This window comes from Rhinatrema bivittatum, chromosome 1 (assembly GCF_901001135.1).
Source record: "Rhinatrema bivittatum chromosome 1, aRhiBiv1.1, whole genome shotgun sequence".
NCBI classification, from domain to species: Eukaryota; Metazoa; Chordata; class Amphibia; order Gymnophiona; family Rhinatrematidae; genus Rhinatrema; species Rhinatrema bivittatum.
Window position 1 is genome coordinate 495,721,089 of NC_042615.1, and position 15,530 is coordinate 495,736,618.

At 44.8% G+C, this 15,530-nt stretch overlaps 1 protein-coding gene across 5 annotated transcripts in view; it reads left to right on the top strand.

Annotated features, from left to right (window-relative positions):
* The window catches only part of ADAMTSL1 (ADAMTS like 1), a 1,467,826-nt gene that overhangs the window by 1,302,932 nt on the left and 149,364 nt on the right, over window positions 1-15,530 (top strand). For all 5 annotated transcript variants that reach the window (XM_029608733.1, XM_029608741.1, XM_029608751.1 and 2 more), the window contains one exon: window positions 2,436-3,558. In XM_029608733.1, the coding sequence (XP_029464593.1) occupies window positions 2,436-3,558 (1,123 nt within the window). The remainder of the gene's footprint in view (window positions 1-2,435; window positions 3,559-15,530) is intronic.

The window sequence follows — 15,530 nt, forward strand, 5'->3', positions numbered from 1 at the left end:
GGGGGATTGGGGAAGGAGTATCTTTACTTATGTAACTACCACTGTAGAACTTTTTTTTTGTATTGCTGTACTTTGGACTGAATAACAAGTCTGGATATGTCAGACTATTATGTGTAATTTTTGGGGGGAGATTTCAAAATAAAAATTTCAAATTGTAAATAAAAAAATAGAGCTATATAGGCATAATTATTTCCACTGGAAGATAAAGGAGAATATTTAAATTAGTGAAAATTATTTCTGCTAACACAAGACAAAAGTTTTTATGTTATAAATATATTATTAGAATAAACAATTTGATGGTTAGTATCATAGATGCAGTGGAACTCCAAGTACATCAATATGAGTGTTCTAGGGCTGGGTAGTTATTAATGATTTTTAAGAATGAAATCTTAAACAGAACATTACAAGAGACAAAAGACTTGTCTTCTCTATCAGTTTTAAGACATTGCTAAAGATAAATACTCAACAAAATTCCACAATTTAACTTTAGCGATAGCCAAAAAATGTCATTTTTATCTGTAGTGTACTATGAGTCTCCAACACCCAAGGGACAATATTTGCATTTGCACTCTCTGCCTCTTCCCCCTCCCAGTGTTTGGCATGGATTAGCAGGAGAGAGAGGTGTATGGCAAACTTTCTCTACCCTTTGCCTTCCCCCAACGATACAATGGATCTGAACAGGAAAGGAAACTTTCCCTCTCTTACTTCTTCCTAACTGAGAATTTCTCTCGCTTACTCACATACATAATGACTCTCTCGTATACTCACACTCTCTCATTCTCCTCAGCACTCTGCTTCCAGCCTCCAATCCAGTGCCACCAGCCTTAGCCTGGGATGCTTCAGCTTCTCTCTCACAAGTATTCTCTAACTCCTCACACACGTATGCTCTCTCTCTCACACACACACATTTTTTCTCCCATCCCTCGCCAGCACAACCCTCCTCCTATCTCCAGTCCATCATTACCAGTCTTGACTTATCCTTAGTCCCAATGTCCACCTCTTTCTGCTCACACCAGCAGATGGGACACAAACCATTCATGGGTAGACATTTTGCTAGCTCCTCCTCCTCCTAGCACATGGGCCAAAATAATTTGAGCTCCTTCTGACCCATGGGGCTGATGTGATGCTGGCTTCTTCCTTGCGCATGTCCAGAGAGAGCAGCACTACACAAGTATTTGGGGCAGCACTTGTCCTCCTCACATGGCGATGATGCCTATGAGTGACTCAGCAGCATTTACAGCACTGGTGGTGATCCCAAGGCTGGTGCCTGGATACCATGCCCTCCTTCCCACAGTACGCTATTGCCTTTTATTTTGGAAGGTTCATTTGCCCTTTCCCCACTCTCAATTTATAAATAAGCCAATGAGATACGGTCACTATTATCACTTGAAAAATTAATGTACTGCTTCACAGGGACACCATCAGAATTTGCCTCAACTTGGTAATTGTTGATATATCTGAATATTGACGCGACTGGCATAAGTTTAACTAAAGTTAACTCTGGACCCTTTTATTTCATTTCAACTCCTAACTTCCCACCCCTCTCCTAGAGGCACACTAGCTAGTCAGATTTTCAGGATTTCCACAATGCATATGCATGAGATGGATTTGCATACCCTGGGTCTACAATGTATACATATCTATCTCATGCATATTCATTATAGATATCCTGAAAATCCGACTGGTTAGGTGAGCCTCCAGGAGCGGAGTGGGAAATACTGTCTTAAAACACAGTTTGGGCAAACACACTCACCCATGCTCGGTATTTTATTGTACGCATGTACTGGCATGCATTTTGAAAGCAGTTTCTCTGAACAAAGCAAAGCAACTAGGAGAATTTTAGTGGTGGCCACAGAACATTAACAACCTACTGTGTCAAAGAACGATTTAAACTGCATTAGGCTGTTCAAGCATTTTTAATTATTTTCCATCTCTGGCTCCCTGTAGTTTTCGCATTATTTTAATTACAATATTAATAGTGGAAGCATCTAGATCCATATTCCTCACATCAACATAAACTGGTTGTATGTACAGAAGAAATGAATTTATAAAACAGGTCATTTTTTCCTGATGTCATACTGTTCATCACTGACCTTTGGGTGAAAATGCTATATTTATTTACTGTATTTCAAATCCAACTGTCAATTTATTCTGTCAATTTAATAAGAGCCTTTCAGGTGCTTTAATCATAAAACATGTATATTTCTTTTGGGGCTGAAGCTCTAACACCTTAGACCACCTACGGTGGGACCCACTGTTCTTCAGTGCTTAATCAGTTTTCTTAAATTTAATAGGTATGTGGTGACACGCTTATATTATTTTGGATTTCACAGTACAGATAAAATGCTGCAAAAATGACCTTGTCAGCTAGCATCATCTTGTAAATTAATTTTGTAAATATAATTTTAATTAAAATTATCATCATTATACTTCAGGGCACAGCAGACCTGGTCAGAAGCAAAGCCCCCATATATTGGCCTTGAAGAAAGTTTACATTCAGGCAAGGAAACAGAAAAAACTGCAGTTCACCGTGGGTGGGTATGCTTACCTGCTGCCCAAGACTTCTGTTGTCCTGAGATGCCCCGTGAGAAGGTTCCACAAGCCACTCATTGCCTGGGAAAAGGACGGCAAGCGCCTCGTCAGCACAGCCCACGTAACGGTGGCGCCCCACGGCTACGTCAAGATCCACCGTTTGAGATCTTCAGACGCCGGCGTGTACACCTGCATTGCAGGGACAGCACAAGAGCATTTTATTGTCAAGCTCATTGATGGGACTGACAAAATCATCGGCCATTCGTCAGCTGACCGGGGGGAGGAGGAAGCCACGAGGAAAGTCAGGTTAAACGAGGCCTTCAGTCCCCAGGAGAAACAGCATAATGGAATCCTCTTCAACGGCAGTAAGACTGAAAAACGAGGGCTACCTGCCGATCCTAGCAGCCGATACGATGACATTGTCTCCAGACTTCTGGAGCTGAAAGTATGGCAGGGAGAACACTCAGAGCCCTGGGACCTACAGGACTCCAGGGAAAGGAATGCTTCCTCTGAGGAAGACCACAGCCAGGAATATAGCCTCCCTTTCACCATTGACACAGAGCAGAAACGTCTAGATGACATCATGAGGACTTTATCCCAGCAGCCTGAGGAACTCCAGGACATTTATAGCAGGCAGTTCCTTTTACAGCTGGCACATGATATGCTCAAGAGTCACCCAGAAAACTACAAGTTAAGTGCAAAGCAGCAGGAGAAAAGACCTGGGCTCAGTTCAATGGATTCCCCATTTTACAAGCCCGGCTCTGGTTCCTCCAGCTCCTGGAGAACATCAACCCCTGAGGCAGAGCTGCCGGGCAGCTTAGACAGGCCTTACAGGAAACCAGTGATACTGAGGAAGATTTCTGCTGCGCAGCAGCTTTCAGCCTCCGAAGTTATCACCCACCTGGGGCAGACCGTGGCCCTAGCAAGTGGGACACTGAGCGTGCTCCTCCACTGTGAAGCTGAGGGGAATCCAAAGCCATCCATCAGCTGGGCCAAGAATGGAGAAGAAGTGAAATACAGTAACAGGTAACAAGAGATTATCGGATTTCATTTGAAAACGGAATAAACCGTACAAAATGTTTGTCAGGAGTCCCACCTTTTACCCTCATACTGTGTGTGTGTTAAAATACTGACTAACTGTATGGCCTGCTAGATCAGTCTAGCTCTGGCTCTCGGTTTGCTTTGCTACGAATTGTGCATCTAACCGCAACCTGTTATTCAGCTGGAGGCTTTTTAATTTAGTATTGCTTGCTCACACTTACAGTGCAAGATATTCCTTAGCTCAAGCCCGCTCACTTTCTTGTGGTTTAGCCATAATACTGAGAGGGATGACGACTGCAGATTGGAAGTCATGTACAGTTAGTTACACTGCACCCATGTTTAAAGTGGCTTGGCTAAAATAATTGTTTAAAAAAATATATTGTTTAAGTAATTCCAGAAGGCAAGATAGCGAAACAATTAGCTTGATAGCTGAGCCAGAAGGTCACGATGAGTCTCATAGGCATTCACCTATCTTTGAGTGAGTATATGGCAGTGCTGATCTAAGGGACCTGCTTACTACAGTTGGGGGAAAAGGGTTACAAATGTTAATCATCTTTTAATGGGGGCGGAGTACATTTGGTTGCACGGGATGTTTTGCCAGATAAAATGGAGATACGGCTAAACAGTGAACTTCTCCCTTTCTGTGGCATAGTAAATGACAGCAGAAAAAAAAAGACCAAATTAACTCATCCGGTCTTCCACTTTCGGTAAATGAACATATAAATTCCCCTGCTGAACCCAACACCAGCTCTCCCGATGGAGATGCTATGAAAAGTTTATGTTGCCTTGTGAGTGAAAAAAAAAACACTGTCCCTTAATTAAACTAACAGGTCTCTGGGTTTGGATAAAACATATTAAGGCTGCATGTTCAGCTGCTGTGCAGATCGGCAAGTTAGCTGGATAAACTTCTCTGGCTTAAGTGATTTTTTTTTAATATCAGGATCATCATTTTTCCCCATTCCGTCCATGCAAAAATTAAAGTAAAATGTTTTCTGTGCACGTGAATGGGGAGTTAAACTCAGAGTTACCTGTCAGCAGGTCTTTATGAAAATCTCTTGGCGTAAGGGACGTGCACAGCTAATGAGAGTGGCTTTATGGGAAGCAGGCGGCACTTATTTTCCCGTCTATTTCTGTGCTAGAGGGGTGAAATAGCCATGGCTACAAATCCGTTGCCTGGTTAACTTAGCATCCGGATCCATCCTTCCATGGGATATTAGTAGATTAGTAGTAGACTTTCCTCCCATTTTAGCTCCAGGGATTTCATTACTACTAAACTATATCTTGCTTTTTCTGCACCATCCAAAGACAAACAGAATTCAGTGTTATTGTTTTATTTGAGAAGGAAGGGGGAGTTCAAGGTTGGTTTACTTTCAGTACCATTTTCATGCTGCCTCTCTACGCTAGAAATCTCACCACAAATCCAGCCCTCTGCCTGCTTGTCTGACCTTGCTGCCTGGATGTTCCCTAGTCCCTACCACCTTAAACTTAACATGGTCAAGACAGAACCTCCCCTTCTCCCTCTCTTCCTGTGTCTGCGGATGGCTTTCTCAGCTCCCTGCTTCTCTTGGCTCATAACCTTGGAGTTATCTTTGATGCCTCTCTATCCTTCTCTACTCTCATTTCAAACACCGCTAAAGCATCACTGTAACATCACTGAGCAGGCTACCAAAATACTCATCCACTCTCTTATTTTATTTATTTATTTTATTTAAGAGTTTTTATATACCGTCATTAAGTTATTCACCATCACAACGGTTTACAATAGGGCACCAGTAAAAATATGGGTCGTACATTACATAGGTGGTGCCAATAGTTTTCGGTAACAATAAGGTGTTTATTAGGGGGATTAAGTGTATCATAGCAATATGTCCTGAATGTTGCCTACAGTTAAAAATGTTGAAATAATTCGGTAAGGATTTATAAAATTAGGCATTCGGTGCTTTAAGCCGCATAACTTTTCCGTCATTGCCCACATCAGTTTCCTTTCTTGAAGGCTTGTATGTAAAGCCAGGTTTTGAGCTGTGTTTTAAAAAGCTTATGATTGCTCTGGAGCAGGGGTGGGCAATTAATTTTCCCATGGGGCCGCATGAGAAATTGGGATGGTTTTAGAGGGCCGGACTAATATAATTAACTCAGTTCTCAATAGCCCTACTTATGAAAAGACAGCAGTTCACCACCAATGCATGTCCTCTGAGAAAACACAACAAATAAGACCGATACAAACGCTTACATGCTAGCAAAATATCTCATCTCGGTAACAGACACAGAACCGACCTAACATACTCCCAGGATCTGTAGTAATGCACATAAACTAATCCGCACACAGTTACACCTGTATTATGGAATACACTCAAACAGGAGCAACCCTATCTATGAAAAGGCAACACTACAAATATTAAATCAGGTACTAAAAACCAATACACCTCTTATTAGGAAAACAGAACTAGCAAGCACTATAGATCCCCACACAGAAATAATTGTAAAACTATACTAATAAGCAGAATAAATGTTTCAAAAACAGCTATGAACAGAATAACATCCAACAATTAAAAACTCATAAAAACTATTAAACATTCTCCAAACACCAATAAAATATTTCAAAAAAGCAGACATCACACAATTAAAATGGCAGTCAAGAAAAATAAACTTAAAGCCACCTTTACTTACCCCCTCCAGCAGCTCTCCCACTCCCCTTCCCTGCAGGCCGTGGCACACACCAGAAGCAGCAGTAGAAGCTAAGTTCTATACTTATGGTCCTCTTCCTTAGTGCCCATGTCTCTCACACACACACCATACCAGTCATGCCCCCATGACCAGTTTCTGTCTCTCACACACCAATCATCTCCCAAACAGTCTTTGGCACACACACACCAGTCACCTTCCTGAACAGTTTCTCTCATGCCATACACACATACACACAGGCTTCTCACTCCCGTGTTCTACTTACATATATGGGCTTCTCACTCTCATAATCACTTTCTCTGTCTCTCTCTCTCACACACACACTCACTCACCAGTCTCTCACTCCCATGCTTGTTCTCTCCACATGCACAGGCTTCTCATTCCCATAATCACTTTCTTTCTCTCTCTCACACACACACACACACACACCAGTCACCTGATCTCACTCATGCATACACACACACAGGCTTCCCACTCCCAAGTTCTCTTTCAGATATACAGGCTTCTCCCTCCCATGCTGTGTCTCACACACACCCAGGTTTCTCACTCTCATGCTCACTCTCTTCACATCAGTGGTGTAGCCAGAATTGATTTTTTGGGTGGGCACAAGGTTAACATGGGTGGGCTGTAGGCATGCAGGTCTACTAGTTGTTTTTTTACTGATAAATAATGCCAAATTATGTAGCATAGCATTCACATCTACGCCTAAGTATGAGGTTTACATAATGATACAAACATAATTCACGGTGATTTGTGGTACTTTAGCCTTCTTATTATTACGATTTTATACACGACTCCTACCTGTCCATAAATTTTGAGAGAGCGGTTGTGTTGCTTATATTTAAATTGCTAACATCTCAAAATATAGATATATATTTTTACCTTTGTTGTCTGATCTTTGTATGTTTCTAATCAGTTGGTCCTGGTCTCTTTTTCCCATTTTTTCCCTTATAGCTCATTTCCTAATTCCTTTTCAGTGTCTTTCTTCTATTACTGTCTTCTTCCCTTCCACACACACACACACACACTTTCTCTCACAGACTCCCTCTCACACACTCAAGCTCTCACTCTCATATGCTCTCCCCCCCCCAAGCTCACATTCTCTGCAGACACACACTTTCTCACCCCTCCCCAGGCTTATATTCTTATGCACACACAGACGTACATCCAGGCACCCATTCTCACCCACACACATAAACCCATTCTCACCCACAAACCCATGCTCCCAGTCTCACCCACACATATTCAAGCTCCCATTCTCATCCATACATATACACATTTAAGGTCCTATTCTCACCCACACATACACACATTCAAGCACCCATTCTTATCCACATATTCAAGCTTCCATTCTCACCCACCCAAACAAACCCAGGCTCTCATTCTCACCCACACATACACACATTCAAGCTCCCCTTCACCCACATATTCAAGCTTCCATTCTCACCCACATACACACCCAGGCTCCAGTTTTCACCCACACACACTCCCATTCTCATCCACACATACACATTCAAGCACGTGCACAGCTTCCGCTTCCTCCCCCCAAAGCAGGAAGATCAGCTGTCTCTCCTGCTGCCACCGGACTCCTGCTATCTTCGGGCGTCGGGCGGTATGGCCCGCCGAACTTCCTGTCGGGGGGGGGAGCGGAAGCACAGCGCACAACGTCCGCTCCCCCCCCCCGACAGGAAGTTCGGCGGGCCATAGGGCCCGACGCCCGAAGATAGCAGGAGGCCGGTGGCAGCAGGAGAGGCCAGCTGATCTTCCTGTTTTGGGGGAGAAAGCGGAAGCTGTGCGCGGCGCTTCCGCTCCCCACCCCCAAACAGGAAGTTCAGCGGGCCCGAAGATAGCCGGAGAACGGGTGGCAGCAGGAGAGGCCAGCTGATCTTCCTGCATTGGGTGGGAGGAAGCGGAAGCTGCGCACGGCGCTTCCGCTTCCCCCCCCCCCTCAACAGGAAGATCGGTTGGCCATACGGCCGCAGCAGCGCTTCCCCATGTGTGCCGTGATGACGCGCGAGGCGTGGGTTCTCTTGTTTGCTGTCGCGGGGATGGGATCCCGCGACAGCCTTGCAGTTCCGGTGCCAGTTGGGTGGGCCTGGGTCTAAGTTGGGTGGGCACCTGCCCACCCAGGCCCACCCGTGGCTACGTCGTCTTCTAACACCGCTGCCGTTACCACTGGGCTTGAACGTGCTGACAGCCCAGTGGCAACGGCAGCGGGAGAGACCGGGAGCGCGCGCCGCGGACCGGTGGTTGGGGACCCCTGAAAAAAGACCACGAAAGGCGGAACTGTGACATATGTAGGAAAGAAACTTGAGCGAAGGCACGCTGTCCGATTGGCCGGTGCTGGGCAAGCCTTGCCCAGCACCGGCCAATCGGGCAGCGTGCCTTCGCTTGAGTCACTCCCTCCCCCCCCACCGGACGCTGTAAAAAAAAACAACCAGTTCATTCTCCGCTCCCTCGCTCCCCGATTGGCCGGCCAATCGGGGAGCGAGGGAGCGGAGAATGAACTGCTGCCTTCCCTCTGCAAGGGAAGGCAGCGTGCCTCATTCCCCGTCTGCTCTCAGCAGTGGGCGGGCCGGTCACAGACCATAGGCGGGCCGGATTCAGCCCGCGGGCCGCCCCTTGCCCAGGTCTGCTCTGGAGTCTAAGGTCAAGGGGCATGGAGTTCCATAATATGGGACTGGATAGAGACAGAGCTTGCTTTCTTACTTGGGTCAGTCTTGCAGTTTTCACAGAAGGAATGGGAAGGAGTACTCTGTTTGCTGACCTTAGATTTCTGTGTGGGACATGTACTCTAAGTGCTGTGTTCAGCCATTCTGCTTTATCGTCGTGGATGAGTTTGTGTATTAGGCACAGTGCTTTGAACTGTATTCTTTGTTCTATGGGAAGCCAGTGTAGGGTGGCGAGTGTATCTGTTATGTGATCTCTTTTGTTTTTTCCTGTGAGAATTCTTGCAGCAGCGTTTTGTAAAATCTGTAGAGGTCTCACTGTAGTGTTAGGTAGGCCTAGTAGCAGGGCATTACAATAGTCTGTGCTGGCGAAAATTAGTGATTGGAGCACAGTATGGAAATGGGGTAATGATAGTAATGGTTTGAGTTTTCTTAGTGTCATGAGTTTAGCATATCCTTCCTTAACCTTTATTGATACGTGTTGTTTGAGGCTTAGTTCATTGTCAATTATTACTCCGAGATTGCGAATTTTCTTTGCTAAGTCAATTTGTTGGTTGTTATTGAGAAATATTGGGGTTTGAGTGATGTTCATGCTTTTCCTTTCTAAGTGTATAAATTCTTATGGCCCCCCCCCCCCCCCCCCACTTAGACTGCTGCAACTGGCTCCTTGCTGGCCTCCCGCTGAACCGTCTTTCCCCTCCGCGATCTATTCGAAATTCAGCTGCACGACTTTATCTACCTTCAATATCACTATGACCATGTGATCCCTCTTCTCAAGTTCAGGCTTCTCTTGCTTGCCTATAAATGCATTCACTCTGCAGCTCCTCCTTACCTATCTTCTCCTCTTCCCCCCCCCCCCCCCATCCTTCCTCATGAACTCCGTTCATCCAAGTCGCTCTCATCATCTGTGCCCTTCTCCTCCACCACCAACTCCCAGCCCCGTTCTGCCCACCTTGCTGCACAGTGTGCCTGGCACCGAACCCCTGAGTCGGTGCATTGTGCTTCCTCTCTGGCAATTATTAAAATCCAGTCTAAAAGCTCACCCTTATGAAATTGCTTTTAAATCCTAACCATTGGTCTAAAATAAATGCGCTTCTCCCAGATTCTTTATTTGACTTAACCAGATTGTCAGCACCATGGAGCAGGGACTGTCTCATATGTGTGTCTGACCCATGCCGTGTATATCCCGTAGTGCTTTAAAAATGATAAATAGTAGTAATAGGACTTTACTTCTTTTCATGGGGGGGGGGGGGGGGGTAGGGGTGCTGAGTCAAAAATGTGCAAATCCAAATTAAATGCCAACATGTAACCTAATTTTTAAAATTGCAAAAAAAGAAGGTCTGCTTCATTCATTTTAAGCATGATTGTTTACACTTGAAGTGCTGCTTCTAACTGGAACATTTCATACTGGGACCACACAGTCTCTGTCCAAGAGTTCTTCTGTCTCTCTGTGGTACAGCCAAAGCCAGTACAAGGGTATTAGGTGCCCTAGGTGAATCTTCTGCCTTGCGCCCCCCCCCCCCCAGTCCAGGCCCCGGGCCAAACACACAAGAAAAAATTATGCAACAATAAAATGAAGAAATATAAAAAGTCAATAATAGTAAAACCATACTAATAAAAGGAATATTTCAAAATAGCAGACAAATAGAGTGACATCCAATAATTAAAAACTAAAAAAATAAATAAATTAAAAACAGCACACACATCAAATATTAACACACAATGATAAAAACTAACAAAACTACCTGGAAACTTTTGAATTCCAGATGCCCTGAAATTGTCCTGGATTAGCTGATGGGGTGGGGAGTGGGGGTTGTTGTACACAAACTTTCTCCTTTTCCTCACACATAATTATAAATGTTCATTCTTTCTCACGCACAAACTTACAGAGGCTCTCCCACACATGCACACTCTCCAAGACACACACACACACACACACACACACATATGCTGTCTCACTCTCACGCTCTCTCTCCCTCACATACACATGCCCTTATTCACTCATACAGGCCCCTTCTCTCACACACACTTAGTTTCCTTGTCTCATTTACACATGTACCCTTACACAGGCTCCCTCCCTCTCACTAACAGCATCGCTCTCTCTTACACACACAATCCCTCTCATCCACACACACCCCCTCATACAAGCTCTCTCTCTCTCATCACACTCACATACACATTCCCTCATAAAGGCTCCCTCTTTCTCTCTCATACTCCCCCTCATACAGACTGTCTCTTGCACAAACACACACCCCTTCAAACAGGTTCCCTTTCTCTCTGACACACACACCCTTACACAGGTTCCCTTTCTCACACACACACACATGCACTCTCACTCCCTCACACAGGCTCCCTCTCTCTATCTCATACACTCACGGCCTGCTGAGACTGCTTTTCTCGGCCGTGAACGGGACGGGCTCCGCTTGCGGCTCACCGAGACTCTACTCCTCTTGGCCGCGAGCAAGATGGGCTCCACTTGTGGCCCTACATGACTGCTCTTTGCTGCGACTACAGGTTGGCACCCTAGGCGACCGCCTAGTTTCACCTAGTGGACACCCCGGCCCTGAGTACAGCAGCCTTCCAACCTTACTGACCAGAGCTGACGGTGTTGAAATTCCCCTCCATAGGTGTACAGTATTTGGAGGGTGACTAACCCTCTGGAAGAGCAGTAGGTATGTGGGGCTGTGCATTTCAGGAGAGCTGACCTTTTGGAGGTTACAGTGCTGTGCGATATCCAGTAGTGCAATGTGGCTTCACAGCAAATCACTGCCCACATAATTGCTCTGCTTTGTACAGGCCACAACCATGCGTTGAAATGTTTTGAATTTTTTATATTTATATATATATATATATATATATATATATATATATCAAAAATCAGTACTATCATAAACAGCTTTTTCAGTTACATTCATTAATTTACAGCTAAGCTGAAAGATAACAAAAAAACATTAATTTACACCTGGGCTTATTACCCAGTTAACTAGCCCCCTCCTCCCCCACCGCAAATTAAATGTTCATTTTAAATAAACATAATCTGCCCGTTAACTGCTGTTTCTCTACATATAAGGCTCAGGAATTGGGAGGAAAATCTAAGCCAGTACAGTTAAGGATTATACCTCTTCCTGCTTATTTATTTCTTTATTTTGATTTTTTTTTTCCTGCTGGATCACTAAAAAAAAAAAAAAAAAAAGCCCCCCCCAACAAGATAAAGCAATACTTCATGTAAAAGAGATCTGTCACTTTCTCTCCTCTCGGGTCAAAATTCTCGGCCCTACAGCGTTTCCTCTGGGAGTACCTGGGCACCTGAGGGGCATTATTGCAACAGTTAATTTCAAGGCCATGAAAGTTAATGGTGTGCAAAAATGTAATTATTTCAGCACTAAAAATTAGCCAGCACTTTATACTATGGATGGAAAAGCCATCTTCCTCTCAATCTCCCTCTCTCGAATCCTCCACCATCCCCCACCGGCCGCTACCCTTTTCCTTCCCTCACATTGCCCTCAAAATTTGAACCATTTGGATTCCTGCACGAAGCTTCCAAAATACTGGGTTCCAAAGGAGGGGGCAGTCCTCAACCCCCCCCCCCCCCAACACACACACACAGGTGCAAAGTCCGCAGGCACTTTGTATCCCCAGACCTTGTACCTAATTTTCTAAGGGAAAATGCATCCCTAATTTTTCCCTTTGAATGGACTTTGCACCTCCATTTTGTGTGGGTGAAACCTGTATGGAACATGTTCCCCCACCCCACCCCCAGGAACAACACTGCCCAGTCCAATTGAAAGCACCTGTGCAGTGGAAGCCTCTCGCTATCCTGCACTGTGAGAGCTGGACAGAGGGAGTGCCATTTTCAGAACGCCAGTTTACCCGATTCAGTGGTTCTGGAAATTTCCCCCTTCAGATGAATATTCTTCCTTCTCCATCTTACCGTAAGTAATTTCACAATCCCCTCCCTTCATAAAAAGCGGCACATGCCACAGCTATGGAGACGCCATCGAGAGCCGCTTAGCAGGTGGAACGCAAGGCTGTGAAGCCTGCCGGCCCAAGTTTTCGATTTAACGACATTTGCCATGTGACACTTTGCAGCCAGAGGCCTGGCAGCCGCATGGTCACCCCGTGGAGCAATACTTACATTGGCAGCTTATTTATAAATTATTAAAAGGTCGATGTTAAGATCGCTAAGTATTATTCATGGCAACCAAAGAGCCACTTTTTTTTTGTATTGGTATGTATAGAAGGCTCCTCCCAGTTTTGCTGTTCCCCAACCCGTCCCTGGTGTATGAAGCACCATGGAAGAAGTGCTGGTTTAGTGCTTATGCACGTGGAAGGGGTAAAATTAACGTAATGCAATACAGGCTGGCAGGCCCAGGACTGCTTCCAGTTGCAAAGCATAAGTTATTTAACTGAGGTTAAACATCTAAATCTGGTTCACCAGGGTCAGCCAGGGAAATAAGGAGAACCTGTCAGAGCCGGAATTTAATTTAAAAAAACAAAACATTGCCATGGGTTGTGTGGTGAATTCCTGATTTATGAAAGATACTGTTCAGCCCCTGTGCTTTCTGATATGTATGTAAGAATCTTGGAAGCTCATTTCTCACTTTGAATTACTTCCAGCCTCAGGGATTTTTTTTTTCTTTCGGAAATGCAATGATCTTTGTAACATTTTAAAGCTCCTTCTTGCAGCTTCCCTGCCATCACTTGTCATAATGTTTGCTTGGGTTTTTTTTTTTTTTTCACTTTTTTGGTATACATTATAGAAGATTTCATAAAAATCGAAATAACCCAAAATGTCTGTGTTTTTTTGGGAGAGGAAGCAGTTAAAAAGATAGGTTCAGGGCCTTCTTCAATAAATAATTTTTCGATAGGCATAGAATGGGGGGAAACAACCTTTTTGAATAAGGCCATTAGAGTGATAGTTATTATGGAAACCTCATGGTTGCTTAATGTATATTTGGTTGGATACAATCCTGCGAAAATACAGTTATAGCCAACTTATAAAACAAAGTCTGCATTGGCCCAAGTTTAGTCACAGCTGGATGCAGGCCGACTGCCACTGACTTCCGTCCTGTATTCTAGCTGTGAAATTGGAAAATGAGTGGAGGAATAGCTAATGCTTATAGCAGTGGGCTGAGAAGTAAGGAAGCCAGGGTTCAAAACCCAGTTCTCTCATTGATGCATCTTGTGATCTTGGACAAGTCAAGTACAAACTTTCAGGATCATTTATCAAATCGCGTGTGGGCATCAGGGCCATGTTAACGCCCACAATAAAAACCGCATTGCGAGATGCGTATGTAAATTTTTTAAATTGAGTGGACTTTGGGTGGAAGTTATGAAAATGAGGAGTGTTTAAGGTTGTGTGTGATACCATAACACACATTATGCTCTCTCTCTCTCTCTCTCTCTCTCTCTGTGCACTTCTCAGCTTGCAATGAAGTTGAAAATATCATGGGTGTGATATATTTAACACATGTTAACATTTCCCTAACGACACCTCAGAGCTGAACCTGATTGAACATCTCTGGAGAGACCAAGGGCCAATGCAAGGGTATTAGGTGCCTTGTGCCTGCCACCTCCCTGGTCTTGGCCCCAGCTCCTACCTCATTCTCAATTGCATCCTCTAAGTGTGTGGTTTTCTGGGCCATGAGCAGGTTGGGTGCTGCTTGTGGCCTGCTGAATCTCAACTCCTCTCCGCCGCTGCTCGTGCCCCTTAATGGTCGGCAGCCCAGGCCTACTTCGCCTAGTGCTTTCACCGGCTCTGGAGAGACCTGAAAATAGCTGCAGAGAAGAATGGGAGAAAATCCAGGTGTGCCAAGATTGTAGTGTCATATCCAAGAGGACTTGAGGCTTTAATCCCTGCAAAAAGTGCCTCAACAAAGTACTGAGTAAAGGGTCTGAATACTTATGTACATGGGATATTTCAGTTTTTATTTTTTGTTGTTTTTTTTTTTATTACCGTAATTTGCACAAATTTTACAAACCTAATTTCATTTTGTTGTTATGGGGTATTGTGTGTAAATTGAGGAGGGAAAAATGCATATTATCCATTTTAGAATAAGGCTGTGACATAAAATGTGGAAAAAGTAAAGGGGTTTGGGGCAAGATGGCCACTGAGGAGTGAATGGCTAAACACTGAGCTCCGGAACTGTCTGAATTTTTTTCCACTTTGCTTACATTTTCTTCTGAATAAAATTCCTCTTGGTGGTATATCATGCCACACACTAAGTGTAAAGCAAAGATTAGGGAAATTGCCTCAATGCCTATTTCGACCTCGAGACAGCTCCGGATTGAAGACGTTTTCGCCGGACCAGTGCAGTTACAGCTTGAGGGAGGGGCCGCTGGGGGAGTCGGCACAGAGCAGGCGCTGAGCCCCCTGGCCGTGGAAACTTTGTTGAGCGCAGGCGCACCAACCACTCCCGCCACTCAGGAGTTTGCAACCCGAGCCGATTACAGCAGCTATCCTGGAAAGAAAAACGGCTTTGAGTGCGGCGAATGTCCAGAGAGGGGGTGCCGATAGTACACTACCCTCGGAGAGCCCAAGTTTGGAGGGCTCCGGGAGTTATGCCGGCGAAGCACAGGATCGAGCTAGAGAAGAAGGAAAACCCG